At 58.5% G+C, this 12,155-nt stretch overlaps 1 protein-coding gene across 4 annotated transcripts in view; it reads right to left on the reverse strand.

Annotated features, from left to right (window-relative positions):
* Positions 1-435: 435 nt before the first annotated feature.
* The window catches only part of UNC13A (unc-13 homolog A), a 59,655-nt gene continuing 47,935 nt past the window's right edge, over positions 436-12,155 (reverse strand). For 3 of the 4 annotated variants that reach the window (XM_069493732.1, XM_069493726.1, XM_069493749.1), the window contains 8 exons: positions 10,659-10,697; positions 9,568-9,597; positions 8,411-8,467; positions 7,947-8,027; positions 7,166-7,313; positions 3,013-3,105; positions 2,139-2,298; positions 436-736 (listed from right to left, as the gene is read on the reverse strand). In XM_069493732.1, coding sequence (XP_069349833.1) covers positions 436-736; positions 2,139-2,298; positions 3,013-3,105; positions 7,166-7,313; positions 7,947-8,027; positions 8,411-8,467; positions 9,568-9,597; positions 10,659-10,697 — 909 coding nt within the window. The remainder of the gene's footprint in view (positions 737-2,138; positions 2,299-3,012; positions 3,106-7,165; positions 7,314-7,946; positions 8,028-8,410; positions 8,468-9,567; positions 9,598-10,658; positions 10,698-12,155) is intronic. The other variant, XM_069493740.1, reaches the window with a different exon arrangement.

Consider the following 12,155-nt stretch of genomic DNA (forward strand, 5'->3'; position numbering starts at 1 on the left):
CCGTCCAGCCCCCAACCCCCTCAAGGGGCGCTTGCCTAGGGCCCCCCCTCCAGGAGCTTAGAGTTCCGTCCTTGGCAATGGGTCTGTCTCGGGCCCCGGGGGTTTAGGACCCGTCGTATGGCTTTTCCAGGGGACAGGAGGCGCGGCCTTCCTGTACCAGAGCCTGGGGATGTGGCTCCTCCCCAGAGATGGGGTTTCCCGCCACCCCAGCTCCACGGGCCCCCAGACGACGGGGGCGTGGCCTCCCGAGGGGCGCGGCGTGGCCCTTCCCAGTTCTCCAGACGGGCGAGCTAAGCCCAGGGCGCAGGCGCAGCCCGACCCTCTGAGCAGAGCCCGGAGCTCGCCCCCCAGGAGGCCACGCCCCCTCAAACCCCGCCCCGCCCCACGCGCCGCGCAGGCGCAGTGTCGCCCGCCCGCCCACGCACGCGCGCCGCGTTAAGGCGCAGGCGCGGCACCGCCCTCCTCGGCGGAGCGCGTGTCCGACTTGAGCTTGACGAACTCCTTGGCCACCTCGTCGTTGCTGCGCTGCGAGAGGATGCGCAGCACCGTGAGGCCCGTGTCGTCCATGTGGATGCGGCGGCCGAGGGGCAGCCAGCAGGCGGCGCTGCCACGCTGGGCCAGTTCGCGCAGCTGCAGCACGGCCAGCCCCACCGTGCGGTCCTCGCGCGCGAAGCAGTAGTCCTTGACGCACACCTGCAGCTCGTAGCACTCGGGGCCCGCGTCGGCGCTCAGCGTGCTGCGGGGTCGGGGCGGTGCGTGAGGCCACGCCCACCCGCCGACGCCACGCCCACACCAGGTTCCCCCATGCCCATCAGCTCCCGCACTGGGCTAGCCCCGCCCCTGCCCCAGGTGACACGCCCTGGAACCCTGTGCTGGGCCACGCCCACACCTCGGTGATGATCCTGCCAGGTCTGTCCCCTCTCCCTTCACACCCACCCAACACCACCCCCACAGGCTCACATACCCCCTCTGCCCCCCCCAGTGTCCTTTCCCTCAGGTCCCCCCACCCTGTCTCCTGCCTGGCCATGACCCCCGGCACCCCGCGCCTATGCCCTCTGCCTGCTGAACTGCTGCTCGTCCCAGGTGTCCCACCCAGCGGTCCCTTTACCGCGTTCCCACCTGAGCCCAAGTTCGCCCCCTGACGTGGCCCCTCCCCCATTCCCCCTAGCGCGACTCTCTGACCCCCAAGACGGCCCCCCTCCGGACATGACCCTGCCTGGTGCCTCACCACTAGTGACATTGGCTCCTGCATGCTCCTCACCCACTCGGGAGTGACATTATGCTCCCACCCCTCAGCACTCTCTGAGTGACCTCCCTGCCGCTAGCTGAGCAGCAGCCCCTGCCTTAGGGCCATGCCCACGCAGCTGCTGACGTCTGCTCCTCCCGACTAGCCAGTAAGCATTCCCGATCACCCCACGCCCTCTGTCCAAGAGCCCTGTCCTGAGGCGACCTGGACCTGGCCGTGGCGTTGACCTGTAGGAGCGCCCACCTCTCCCTAGATGATGCCAGCTATGATACCCCCTGACTAAGCCCACTCCTGACTTCAAGTGCCCCCATCGCATGTGATCCCACCTCCACCCCCTGTGACACCCACCCCCATGCCTGGGAGACACTCCATTCCTGTCTCCCAGCTCTGACTCCTCAAGGTGACCTGCCCCAACAGTCCTGACAAGGCTCACTGCTGACTCCAGGAGTCCCCACCCCCACGTGACCTCAGTCCCCCCATATCCCATAGCCCCTCACCCACAAGCCTCATCATGACCCCCCACATCCCTTAACTGGACCAGTCTCCAGCCCCAAAATGGCACTGCCTGCCACACCTTTTCTGCCCAGACTTCTCCCCCTCACAAGCCCTCATCACGATGCTAACCCCACCCGCACCCCGTGCCCCTTATCACTCACTGTCTCCCCTGGGACTTGCCAGCCCCATAAAGTGACATTCCTCATGGTGTCACCCCCTTACTCCTGCACTGAGGTGCCTTCCTTTCCAGCTTCCCCACCCAGGAGGTGGCCCCTCCCATTCCTGCACCCAGGTGCCATTAGCCCCCCAGACATCCCTCCTGCCTAGCTGGCCCTGAGGTTCACCTGGCAGATGCCCCTCCCTTGTCCCCACGCTCCTCCAAGGATCCCAGACTCACAACTGGAAGCTCTCATTGTACTTGGGAGCCCAGCTGTTGTTCTTGGATTTGGTTGCAAACTTGCGTTTCTTGTCGCTAAGGTGGGGCCCAATGATGTTGACTTCGATGAATGGCCGGAAGATGCCAGAAGTCTGCCACTTGAGGTCATTGGCAGCCACCACTGTTGGGGAGAAGTAGAAGGTAAGGTTGGTCATGATTCCCCAGTGATGTCTGTGGTTTTCAAAACCTATCTGAAATAAAGACTACATTTCCTAGCATGCCCCTGTGGCTAAGTGTGGCCATATGACTAACTTCTGGCCAGTGAGATGTGAGACGAAGTGATGCGCACAGCTTCTCTGTTGTGCCTTAAAAGAAAGTGAGCCCTGAACTTTCTCCTTCCCCTAGCTTCAGGCTGCAGTGCTGGTGGGGGCTGAATGCTTTAGAACCCTGTAGAGGAGGAAAAACACATTAGGGATGACAGTCCAAGGAAAGATGGCAGAGGCATCTTTATAGAGTCCTGTAACACTGTTTGCACTCCTGGATCCAGCCATGCCTGAAGGTGCTTACCTCTGGACTTCTCAGTTTTATGAACCATTAGACAAAAAAAAATGTTCTTTTCTTTTCTTTTTCTCTTTTTCTTTTTTTGAGACAGAGTCTTAATCTATGGCCCTGCGTAGAGTGCTGTGGTGTCATCATAGCTCACAGCAGCCTCGAACTCTTGGGCTCAAGCGATCTTCCTGCCTCAGCCTCCCAGAGTGCTAGGATTGCAGGTGTGAGCCTCCGAGCCTGGCCCAAAAATATTTTCCTTGCTTAAGCCAGTTTTGAGTTTGGTTTCTGTCTTAGAACCTAGTGAGTCCTGGCTGAGGCCTACTCCCTCCCACGCCAGGCCACTCACCTTTCACTGTGACCTTGTGTTCCCCAGTTCCTGGATGAGTGAAGAGCTCAACGTGGACGGAGACTTCACCCACGGGGTCTTCCACACCCGAGCCTGGGCAGGGCAGGGGAGGATGCTTGGTGTGAGCTCTAGTTTTTCCTACCCACTAGGAGGGACCTTGACTACGTCCCACCCACCATGTGCTGGCGGCACCAGGTCATCAGCCCTGACAGGAATGCACTGAGGGGGCCAGGATGGTAGGGCCTCGTAGGAAGCCAAGAATCCTGGGTTCTGGCCCTTAACTGTCTTGCTGTGTGATCTCAGGTAGATCTCGTAACCTCTCTGAGCCTGATGCAATTGTTTTCCTTTATCTTCTTTCACCAACCACCATGTTGTCAAAACTCAGTCTTCATGTTACACTACTTCTTGGCAGCATCTGACACCCTGGCCTCTGCTGCCTGTTTCTCCTCCTGGAGGATGCCATATAATGCCACACATCCCAGGTTCTCATCCTACAGACTAGCCACTTGTACACTGGAAAATCCTGCCAGCTCTACCCTCAAAGTGCATCCAGAATTGGACCCATGTCTTTGACCTCTGTCCCGGTCCTGTCTCCATCGTTGTGTGCCTGGACTATTGCAGTAGCCTCCTCGCTGGTCTTCCTGCTTCTGCCCTCCCAGCTAGTCTCAACACACCAGCCGGAAAAATCTTTCTAAGTCAGATCCTGTCCCTCTTCTGTTCAAAACTCTTCCATGTCTCCCCTTCACTCTTAAGTAATCAGATCTTTTGTGGTGACCTGCAATGTCCCTCTCAAGATGCCCTCACTACCACCCCTCCTGCCTCAGTTCCCCACACTCTGGCCCTTGTTAGCTTTGATCCAGTCCCACGGGCCACCTCACTGCATCACCTGCCCCAGAAACCCCGTCTCTACTGAAGTGACAGCTTGTAGGGGGAACTGCTATTTTCCCTACCCATATTCCCCTTCTAATACAGGGTCTAAGTTTCTGTTGGGAAATCTCCCCCGCTGGCCTCAGAGCTGTGGTCAGGTAGGACGGGCTGCATGGCACACAGCTGCCCGATCGGATCGTCCTCTGCCCATGGCTGCAGTGATTGGCTTAGGGATGGCCATGTGACCCACGCTGGGCCAATAGAAGTTGGGCTTGGGACTTTGGCTGTGACGTTAGAAAAGGCTCTTTCTGGTGCTAAGCAGGCAGGGCCATCTCTGCCCAGTGACAGGAGAGCCCGCCCCACAATGGTCTCCACAAAGACCGACACCAATGGTATTGTTGACTCTGGATCCAGCTATTCCTGAAGCCAACTGAACCCCTCAGCTTTCAGTCGTGGAGCCAAAAATTCCCTTTTCTGCTTGAGTCGTGAGGTGCACGTGTGTTCTAGGCCACCACCGTGTCCTCTTGAATGTCTGGTTCTGACGGGGATCGCTGAAGAGGCGGCCTGAAAGCTTCTGCCCTAGTCCCCCGTCTGTGACCCAGAAGGGCATTCCCCGGGGCCTGCGGACCTGCGGCCGCCAGCACTCCCGAAGGTCCCTCCCAGCCCTCCAGGCACCTCCCCACTCTTGGACCGCCCCATGCACGGGGAGAACGAGGGGAAAGTCGGGGGAGGGTGGGAGACTGGGGCAACCAAAGGTGGATCTGGGTTACCTCGGCCGGACAGGAAGTGACTGAGGGCCAGGGAGCAGAGGGGAGAGAGATCCCCTCGCCCCGGGCCTTGGGCACGTGCCCATCCCAGACCTTCTTCCTTGTCATCTCACGTTCCGGGTTCCGTTCCCCCCCCCCCCCCCCCCCCCCCCCCGCCAATCACATGCTCAGCCTCGCCACCCCCCAGGCTGATGCTTCAGAGCAAGCTCAATCCGGGCCAGACTAGGGTGCCAGGGGGAGCTGGACAGTGGTGGGGCGGGTGAGGGTCAGACCAAGGCCAAAGCTAGTAAGAAGGGGGAGGAGGGCAGTGCTGGGCGCCCCCATCCCGTGGTTTGCTGGCTCCACGGGGAAGGGTCTTTCCTGGGCCTCTCTGATACCCTTAACCCCACTCCCCACTCCCCAGGCCCCGGGCCCTTTGCCGGGGAAGGTTCCTTGGGCAAGCAGTTTACCCCTTTGGCGCTCAGCATCCTCATCTGTGGAGGGACGGCCCCCTCGTGGGGCAGTTGGAGAAATCTTTCCGAGATTCCCCAAGGATTACCTGGTGCAGGGTCTGGCTCAGAGTTAGGGCCTGATAAGTGTATTTCTTTCTTTCTTTTCTTTTTTCTTTTTTTCTGTGCCAGGGTCTTGTTCTGTTGCCCAGGCTGGAGTACAGTGGTGTGATCATAGCCTGCTGCAACCTTGAACTTCTGGGCTCAGGTGATCCTCCCCAGCCTCCTGAGGAACTGGAACTACAGGCATGCCACCACCACGCCTGGCTAGTTTAAAAGTAATTTTTTTTCTCTCTTTTTGTAGAGATGCAGTCTCCTTATGTTGCCCAGGCTGAGCCTGATCCATGTTAATTATTTTCTACTCCGGGAACTGTAACATCCAGGACAGTAATAACAACAGTAACAACAGCTAACAATTGCAGCGAGCTCATTACGTGCCAGGACTTGCACTAAAATTTTAGGACTAGAGGAGTCCTAAATATAATCCCATGAAGTAGGGTCCTTGACTGTCCCCATTTTACAGATGAGAAAACTGAGGCTCGAGGAGGCAGATTTTTGCCCGAGGTGCCTGAACAGAGCGGCTGACCTGGGATCTGAGCCCAGCTCTGACCCTCGCGGGTGCCTGTCTCAGGGACCGGGATGTGGCTTACAAGATGCGTCACGGGAGAAACAAATTCCGACTGGAATCGCTTCCCCTTCCCCATGTGGAACCAGCAAGCCGTCCTTTATCCTGCCGCCGCCGCCAGGCCGGGGAGGCGCAAGGACGGGCCTTTTACTAGCCGGGCGGGAGGGGCGCAGGCACCGGGCACCAGGCGCGGGGGCGCAGAGGCACGTACCCTTCTCAGGATAAATGTCTTCACTAAGGGTAAACCTAGTCCCTTTTCCACCATGGACTAATCACGGGGCGGGGGGAGGGCGGGAGGGGAAGCGTGGGGAGGGCGGAGAGACACAGCGAGAGGTGAGGACGGAGGAGTGTGCGTGGCAGGGGCAGGGGAGGCGCGGAGAGGGACCGGCGAGTGAGAGGGAGGAAAAACAAGAGAGAGAGAAACGTCAGCTGCAGACAGACGGACGGACAGACAGCCTCCTGCCCCGGCGACACCAGGGACACTAAAAGCAGCGAGGACTGGGAGGGAAGCTGACCACAGGGCCGGACATCCAGGGAGGGCCCTGGGCTGACTGCGGGGGGCGGGGGGGACCGCTGGAGGCCAGAGGGCTTTGCTCCCCTCACCCTGGCCTGCGAATGAATGGCAACTGCCCCTTCCCCTCCTGGGGTCACCTGCCACACTCCTTTCCCGCGTCTGCACCCTCACGACCGATTTTGAAAAGGGGGTCCCCAGGGAGTCCTGCCCTCCGTCCCGCCCCAGCTGCTATGTGTGAGCTCAGAGGACAGGAGACAGAAGCAAAAGACAGAAAGAAAGAAAGAGAGAATTTGAGAGTGGGAACTCCCTCTCTGGCCACTTCCCCGCTCCCAGTCCCTCCCGCCCTTGGGACCGTCAATCATTCCCTCGCCCCAAGACGTAAGAGGTCCCCCTTCGGCGGACTTCCCCCACCGCTCTCTGGCAGATACTGTCAGAGGTCCCGCCCATCCTGAGCTGTCAATCACTCCCTAGTTCCCGAAGTCACAGAGGTCCCTCCCCCAGAGCTGTCAACTGCTCCCTGGACCGCCCGCAGGAGCTGTCAATCATCCATTGGCCCTGGGACATCATAGATTCTCCCAGGAGATGACAATCGCCTTGTCATCGGTCCCACCCTGGGAGTTGTCAGTCACTCCCTGGTCTTGGATGTCAAAGAGGTCCCATCCCAGAGCTGTCAATCGCCTCATGACATCACAGATTTTCCTAGATGTCAGTCCCTCCCGGCCCTGTGATTCCAGAGGCCCCACCCCCAAAGCTGTCGATCACTCGTTGGTGCCCTGTCTTCGTAGGCGCGCCCATGACGTCACAGACGGGCGAGCCAATGGGGGCTGCGCGGGCTGGGGGCGGGGCAGCCTCTGCGGACCCGGGAGCGGCGGGCGGGCCCGGGGCGCCTTACCCTGCGCGGCCTGCGTCTGCACGAAGGTCTTGATGAGCAGGTCGGTGGCCTGTGTGTACAGGGACAGGGCGTAGCGCAAAGACTGCAGGTCCGGGCTCTTCTCCAGGAAGGTCTTTTTGAGGCCCACGCCCCCCGCGTGGAAGTATTGCTGCAGGAGGTGGGGTGGGGAGAGGTGAGGCTGGCAAGACCCCCTGCCCGCCCGTAGAGCTTGGCAGCCCCAAAGCCTCCTCCCCGACTCCGCTGTCTCCCACCCAAGCCGGATCCTGCTACTTCCCCACCTCCACCTCTGCCCCAAAGCACCTTGGGAATAACACCCACGCCTCACCCCCCTCCCAGACGTCTCTCCAGGTGTCTCCCCCAGATCATTCCTGCCTCAAGGCCTTTATACTTACTGCGCCCGCTAGTGGGAACACCCGCCCAGCCCCTTGCTCCTGTTTGCTTTGCCTAGTGAACTCCTATGCATTCCTCAGAACCTACTTCCCACATGCCCTCTTCCAGAAAGCCCTTGCTGCTCCCTCCCTGGGCTCTTCCAGGCCCCATCTTTCCCTCTACTGCAGGGCTGACCCCGCAAAGCTGAGAATTTCTGTATTCAGCTATCTCCCCCGGCGTGGGGCACCTCAAGACCCCAGCATCAGCCACCCGAGCTTTGATATAGAAGGAATCAGGGCGTGTTTATAAATAGAATGAATGAATGTGGGTTGGCGGTGAGCATAGACCCAGGTCCACACCAGCCACGCCCTCGGCCTACCCCTCCTAGGACAGGCAGGGGTAGGCCCCTCACCTTGATGGTGTCCAGAGCCAGTTCGACCACTGCACACTGCTTCGGCGTCAAGCTCTTGGCTTCTTCTCGTACCATGTGGTCCTGGGTGGAAGGGGAGAGGGGCCAGGTGGGCAGAGCAGGCCCCGCCTTGGATCAATCTATGGGTCTCATCCCTGTTCAGCTTTTAGGAGTGTACTGAGAAGGGTCTGTCTTTTCATCATCCAAGGATCCAGCATGTGACTGGCACACAGCACGTGCTCAATAAATATTTGTGGAATAAATAAATGATTTGTACTCTTGGTCAAGCTGTACCTGAAGCTGAACCATGCGCATCTTTCCAACATATTGGAGCAAATAAATTGTGCTTGAGCCAGTGAGTAGGGTTTCTGTTCCTTGGGTCTGCAAAGCATGTCACCATCCTGGGATCTTTCCCCCAGGGAGTCCCTCCCATCCCATAATCTGCTCCTCCTGCCCCCACCCCTCACCTTGAGTTTAGACAGCTGCCCCAGCTCCTTGGCTGCATTGAAGATCATCTGGGTTCCCTGCAGGTGACAACAGACACAGCTGGGTGAGGGCAGGGGTCCTCCAGCTCAGTCCCCAAGCACTGGGCTGACACCCCAGCCCTGGACAGCATCTTGGTTCTTGTCCAAAGGCTTTGAGCAGGGCAATTGGTTGTGTCCTGGGAACAGAGGTCTGGAGCCCCCCAGGAAGTGCCGAGGAGAACATGGCAACCTTGTCCCTGGAAATCCCAGTCTCATGGGGCTGTTACCCACCCGCCCGCCTCCACCGAACCCCCAGACTTGTGAGACAGAGGGGAACAGGCCGGACCTGGCTGTGAGGGGCAGTAGGGGAGGGGCCTCAGACAGGGCTGCTTGTGGGCATGGGTGGGGCTCTCCAGCCCCAAGTTAGGGAGCCTTGGGTCAGGAAATAGCTCTGGTGAAACCCCTCTCCCTTCCCAAGGGACTGTCCCTTCTGTGGGGAACTTTCCCTCGTAATCTGGGGGTAGGGTGAATCTAACCTTTTAAAGGAAAAACCCTCCCCCCAAACACATGCCTCCGTACCCACCCGCCTTCACCCCCTCCCAAATAAGACACTGGCAAGAGGATGACACGGTTATGGCTTCGACAAGCCAGTGGGCCTGGGTTGAAATCCTAGTTCTGCTGTGTGGCCCTAGGCAAGTCACTTAACCTTTCTGAGCCTGTGTTTTCCCATTTAGATGTGGGAAATTACATCCATTACATCCTTTGTGGCTTCGTTGGGACTAAACGTCTTTGCTCAGCATTCACTGTAAGCATCACTTGGTCTCAAAGTCACGGCCAATGCTAAGGGTGACAGGGTCGCAGTCTCCATCATTGTACTGGGTGACCTCAGGCATGTCCCTGACTCTCTGGGCCTCAGTTTCCCCTGCTTCACCCACTTGTGTGGTCCAGCAGGGAGCAGGGGCCCCCTGGGCACCCTCTGCCCCACCAGCCAAGCCCCATCCCCAACCCCCCACGAGCAAGCCAGACAGACAGAGGAAGAAGAGACCAACACACAGGTTCACGGTACGCCCCGGACGGCACGGACCACAGACGTGGAAAGGGGCACAGGGGTGGGTGAGGGTGGGGTGGGAGCCAGACAGACAGTGAGAGGCCGGTCTTACGTCTGAGTGGCTTGGCAATTTCACCCTGCCCTGTGGAGAGAATCAGGTGGAGGTCAGAGTTCTGCTGGCTCCTGGGAGGATACTTAGTGGGACTTCCCTGCCCCCTCAGAGCGCATTCTCACTTCCCAACCCATGAGCTCCCTCCCTGACACTGGTCTAGTGGTGCGCCCCCTCCCCAGCTAGTCCCCCAGTGGGGGTTTGGGGCCCGATTCCTGGACTGCCAGTGCACTCTGGGGATGCCCAGCGGGCTGGAACCAGCCCCATCCCACAGTCAGCCTGCCCCAGGATGGGGCACTTGGGGAGGCGGGGACAAGAGAGGGGGCTCAGAGTCCCTCCTTCCTGAGCCCCAAAGACCTTCCCCTGGCAGGCCTGACTCTACAAAAAACACGCTAACATATACTCCAAGTTCACTCAGTGCAGAAGAACTCACATGCTAAAACACACAGCGCGCTCCTGAACACCTGCACGCGTGTGCACGATCACGCACATAAACCTACACAGCCTGGCCCCCACATGGAGGCACATACATGTATACAGTGCTTGGCACATCAATGTGCCCCCTGAAGAGCTGGCTGAGTGGGTAGGGAGGCCCCGTGACCCACGTTCAGGAAGCTGGGACTCCACCGCCATGCACACGGGCACCACATCTACCGCACACGTACAGCAAGACAGCCACTGGTGTGTCACTGCAGCTCCCATCTCCTTAACGACAAATACCCATTAGAACAAAAAAAATCTACATAAAAAACAACACACGTGTCAGTCCAGGGAAGTGATCCAGCAACCGGGCTCTTTTGAGAAGCCGCGGTTCCCGCCGAGCCCAGGGCCGCGATGGCTCGGACGCGGGATTGCTGCGAGAGGATGGGAGCTGTTTGTGCGCACTGCTGTGCACACACGCACACACACTCCACGTCCCGGCCCTGGGCAATCACCTCGTCCTTGACTTCCGGTTTTGAGGGACTTTGTTAGGACATCTATCTCCTACCCACGACTCCCAACTGACCCTCCTGCCCATCCACACGGACACACACATGCACACACATGCCCAGACACCAGAGCTTGGGGCCTCAGTGAGACGAGGCCCTCATTACCTTTTCTAATCCCTTGCCATGTTTTCTCAAGAGGTTGCCCTGCAGAGACAATGTCACAGGGTGATCAACCTGGTCAGCCGTGCAGGGTGGGAACCCCGGATGCTCAGAGGTATACTCGTGGGGTTCGGGGGTCTACATTGCACAGGGGGCTGGTGGCTGGGTTCCAGGGGGATTGTGTGTGTGTGCTTTAATGACTGACTCTTAAATGGTGTCAGAGTCATAGAGAGAGGAAAGAAGAGAGAGAGAGAAACAGAGCTAGAAAGAAAGGAGAAAAGTCACTGCCAAAATATAATCCATTTACATTTACTGTACACATGATGCTCTAGGTTCTTGGGTTAATAGGAAGCAAACGGGCTCCATGTTCAGACAGACCTGAATTTGAATCCTGACTCTGGCATATATTTACTATATGACCTTGAGCAAGCGACTTCTCTCTGAGTCTCAGCTTTCCTCATCTGCAAAATGGGAATAATTGTATCCACTTCACTCAAAGCATTGTCGTGAAGATGAGCTAAAACAGCTGCTCTGAGGTCTGGCATACAGAGAGCACCATGAAATTCAAATTCCCTTATCTCCCTGCCTATGAGTACACTGCTTGTGGTTGAGTACGCTGCCACCAGGTGGTTACAGCCAAAGACCCAGGCTGCAGCCCCTGAGAAGTGAGATGAACACTGGGAAACTTTTGACAAAGTGAAATCTTGTAACAGCCTTGTCTCACCCACAAAGCGAGAATCTAAAGCAGTTCTGGCTCTGCCCTAGTGCGTGTCCACATACTCCCAGCAACATTAGGTCTGATTTAGCAAGCGCTGCTCTGGGCCAGTCGCTGAGATGAGCACTTTAATGCACCACCCCGTTTGGTTCTTACAGCCAGTCTTCAGAGAATGGCTGCTGTGAACCCCATTTTTCAAAGGAAACAGAAGTTTGGAGGTGAAGTGACTCCCAAAAGGTCACAGACAGAGCGGCTGGGCTAGGATTTGACCCCAAGTCTGCCTGACACCAAAGCCATGACGCTGTCCCCACCTGAGCACCCGGGTGTGTGTCTGTGTGTATGGTGGGGGAGGGGTAGGCAGGGTGGTGGGACACAGAGGGACAGAGCTTGGAATTTGCGGGCAGTCAGAAGTGGGTCCTGTGCTGAGCAGCTGAGTAGGGGCCCGCATGGTGTGGACCTGCATTCCGGAATGCTGCTAACGGTTTAGAGCCCAAAGGGGAGGTCAGAGGGGCCCTCTTGACTTTGAACCTCTTTCCGGCTGCAGGGAGAGACCCAGACATCCTGGCCGAGTCCGAGCAGGGGAGCAGGGGCGTGTGCTAACCAAAGGGCGAGGGCAGATGCGAGGGAGGAGCAGGGCCCGGCCTCCTTGGACTTCGGTGGGACGGGGCGGCTGGGCGTGGCCTCCCTCCCGCCCCGCCCCCTCCCCATGCCCCGCCCCAGACAGACACAGGCACATCTAGGCGGGAGGTAGGGTAGTGGGGAGAGGGTGCAGCCACGCGGTGGGCCGA

This window comes from Eulemur rufifrons, chromosome 2, assembly GCF_041146395.1.
Source record: "Eulemur rufifrons isolate Redbay chromosome 2, OSU_ERuf_1, whole genome shotgun sequence".
Lineage (NCBI taxonomy): Eukaryota > Metazoa > Chordata > Mammalia > Primates > Lemuridae > Eulemur > Eulemur rufifrons.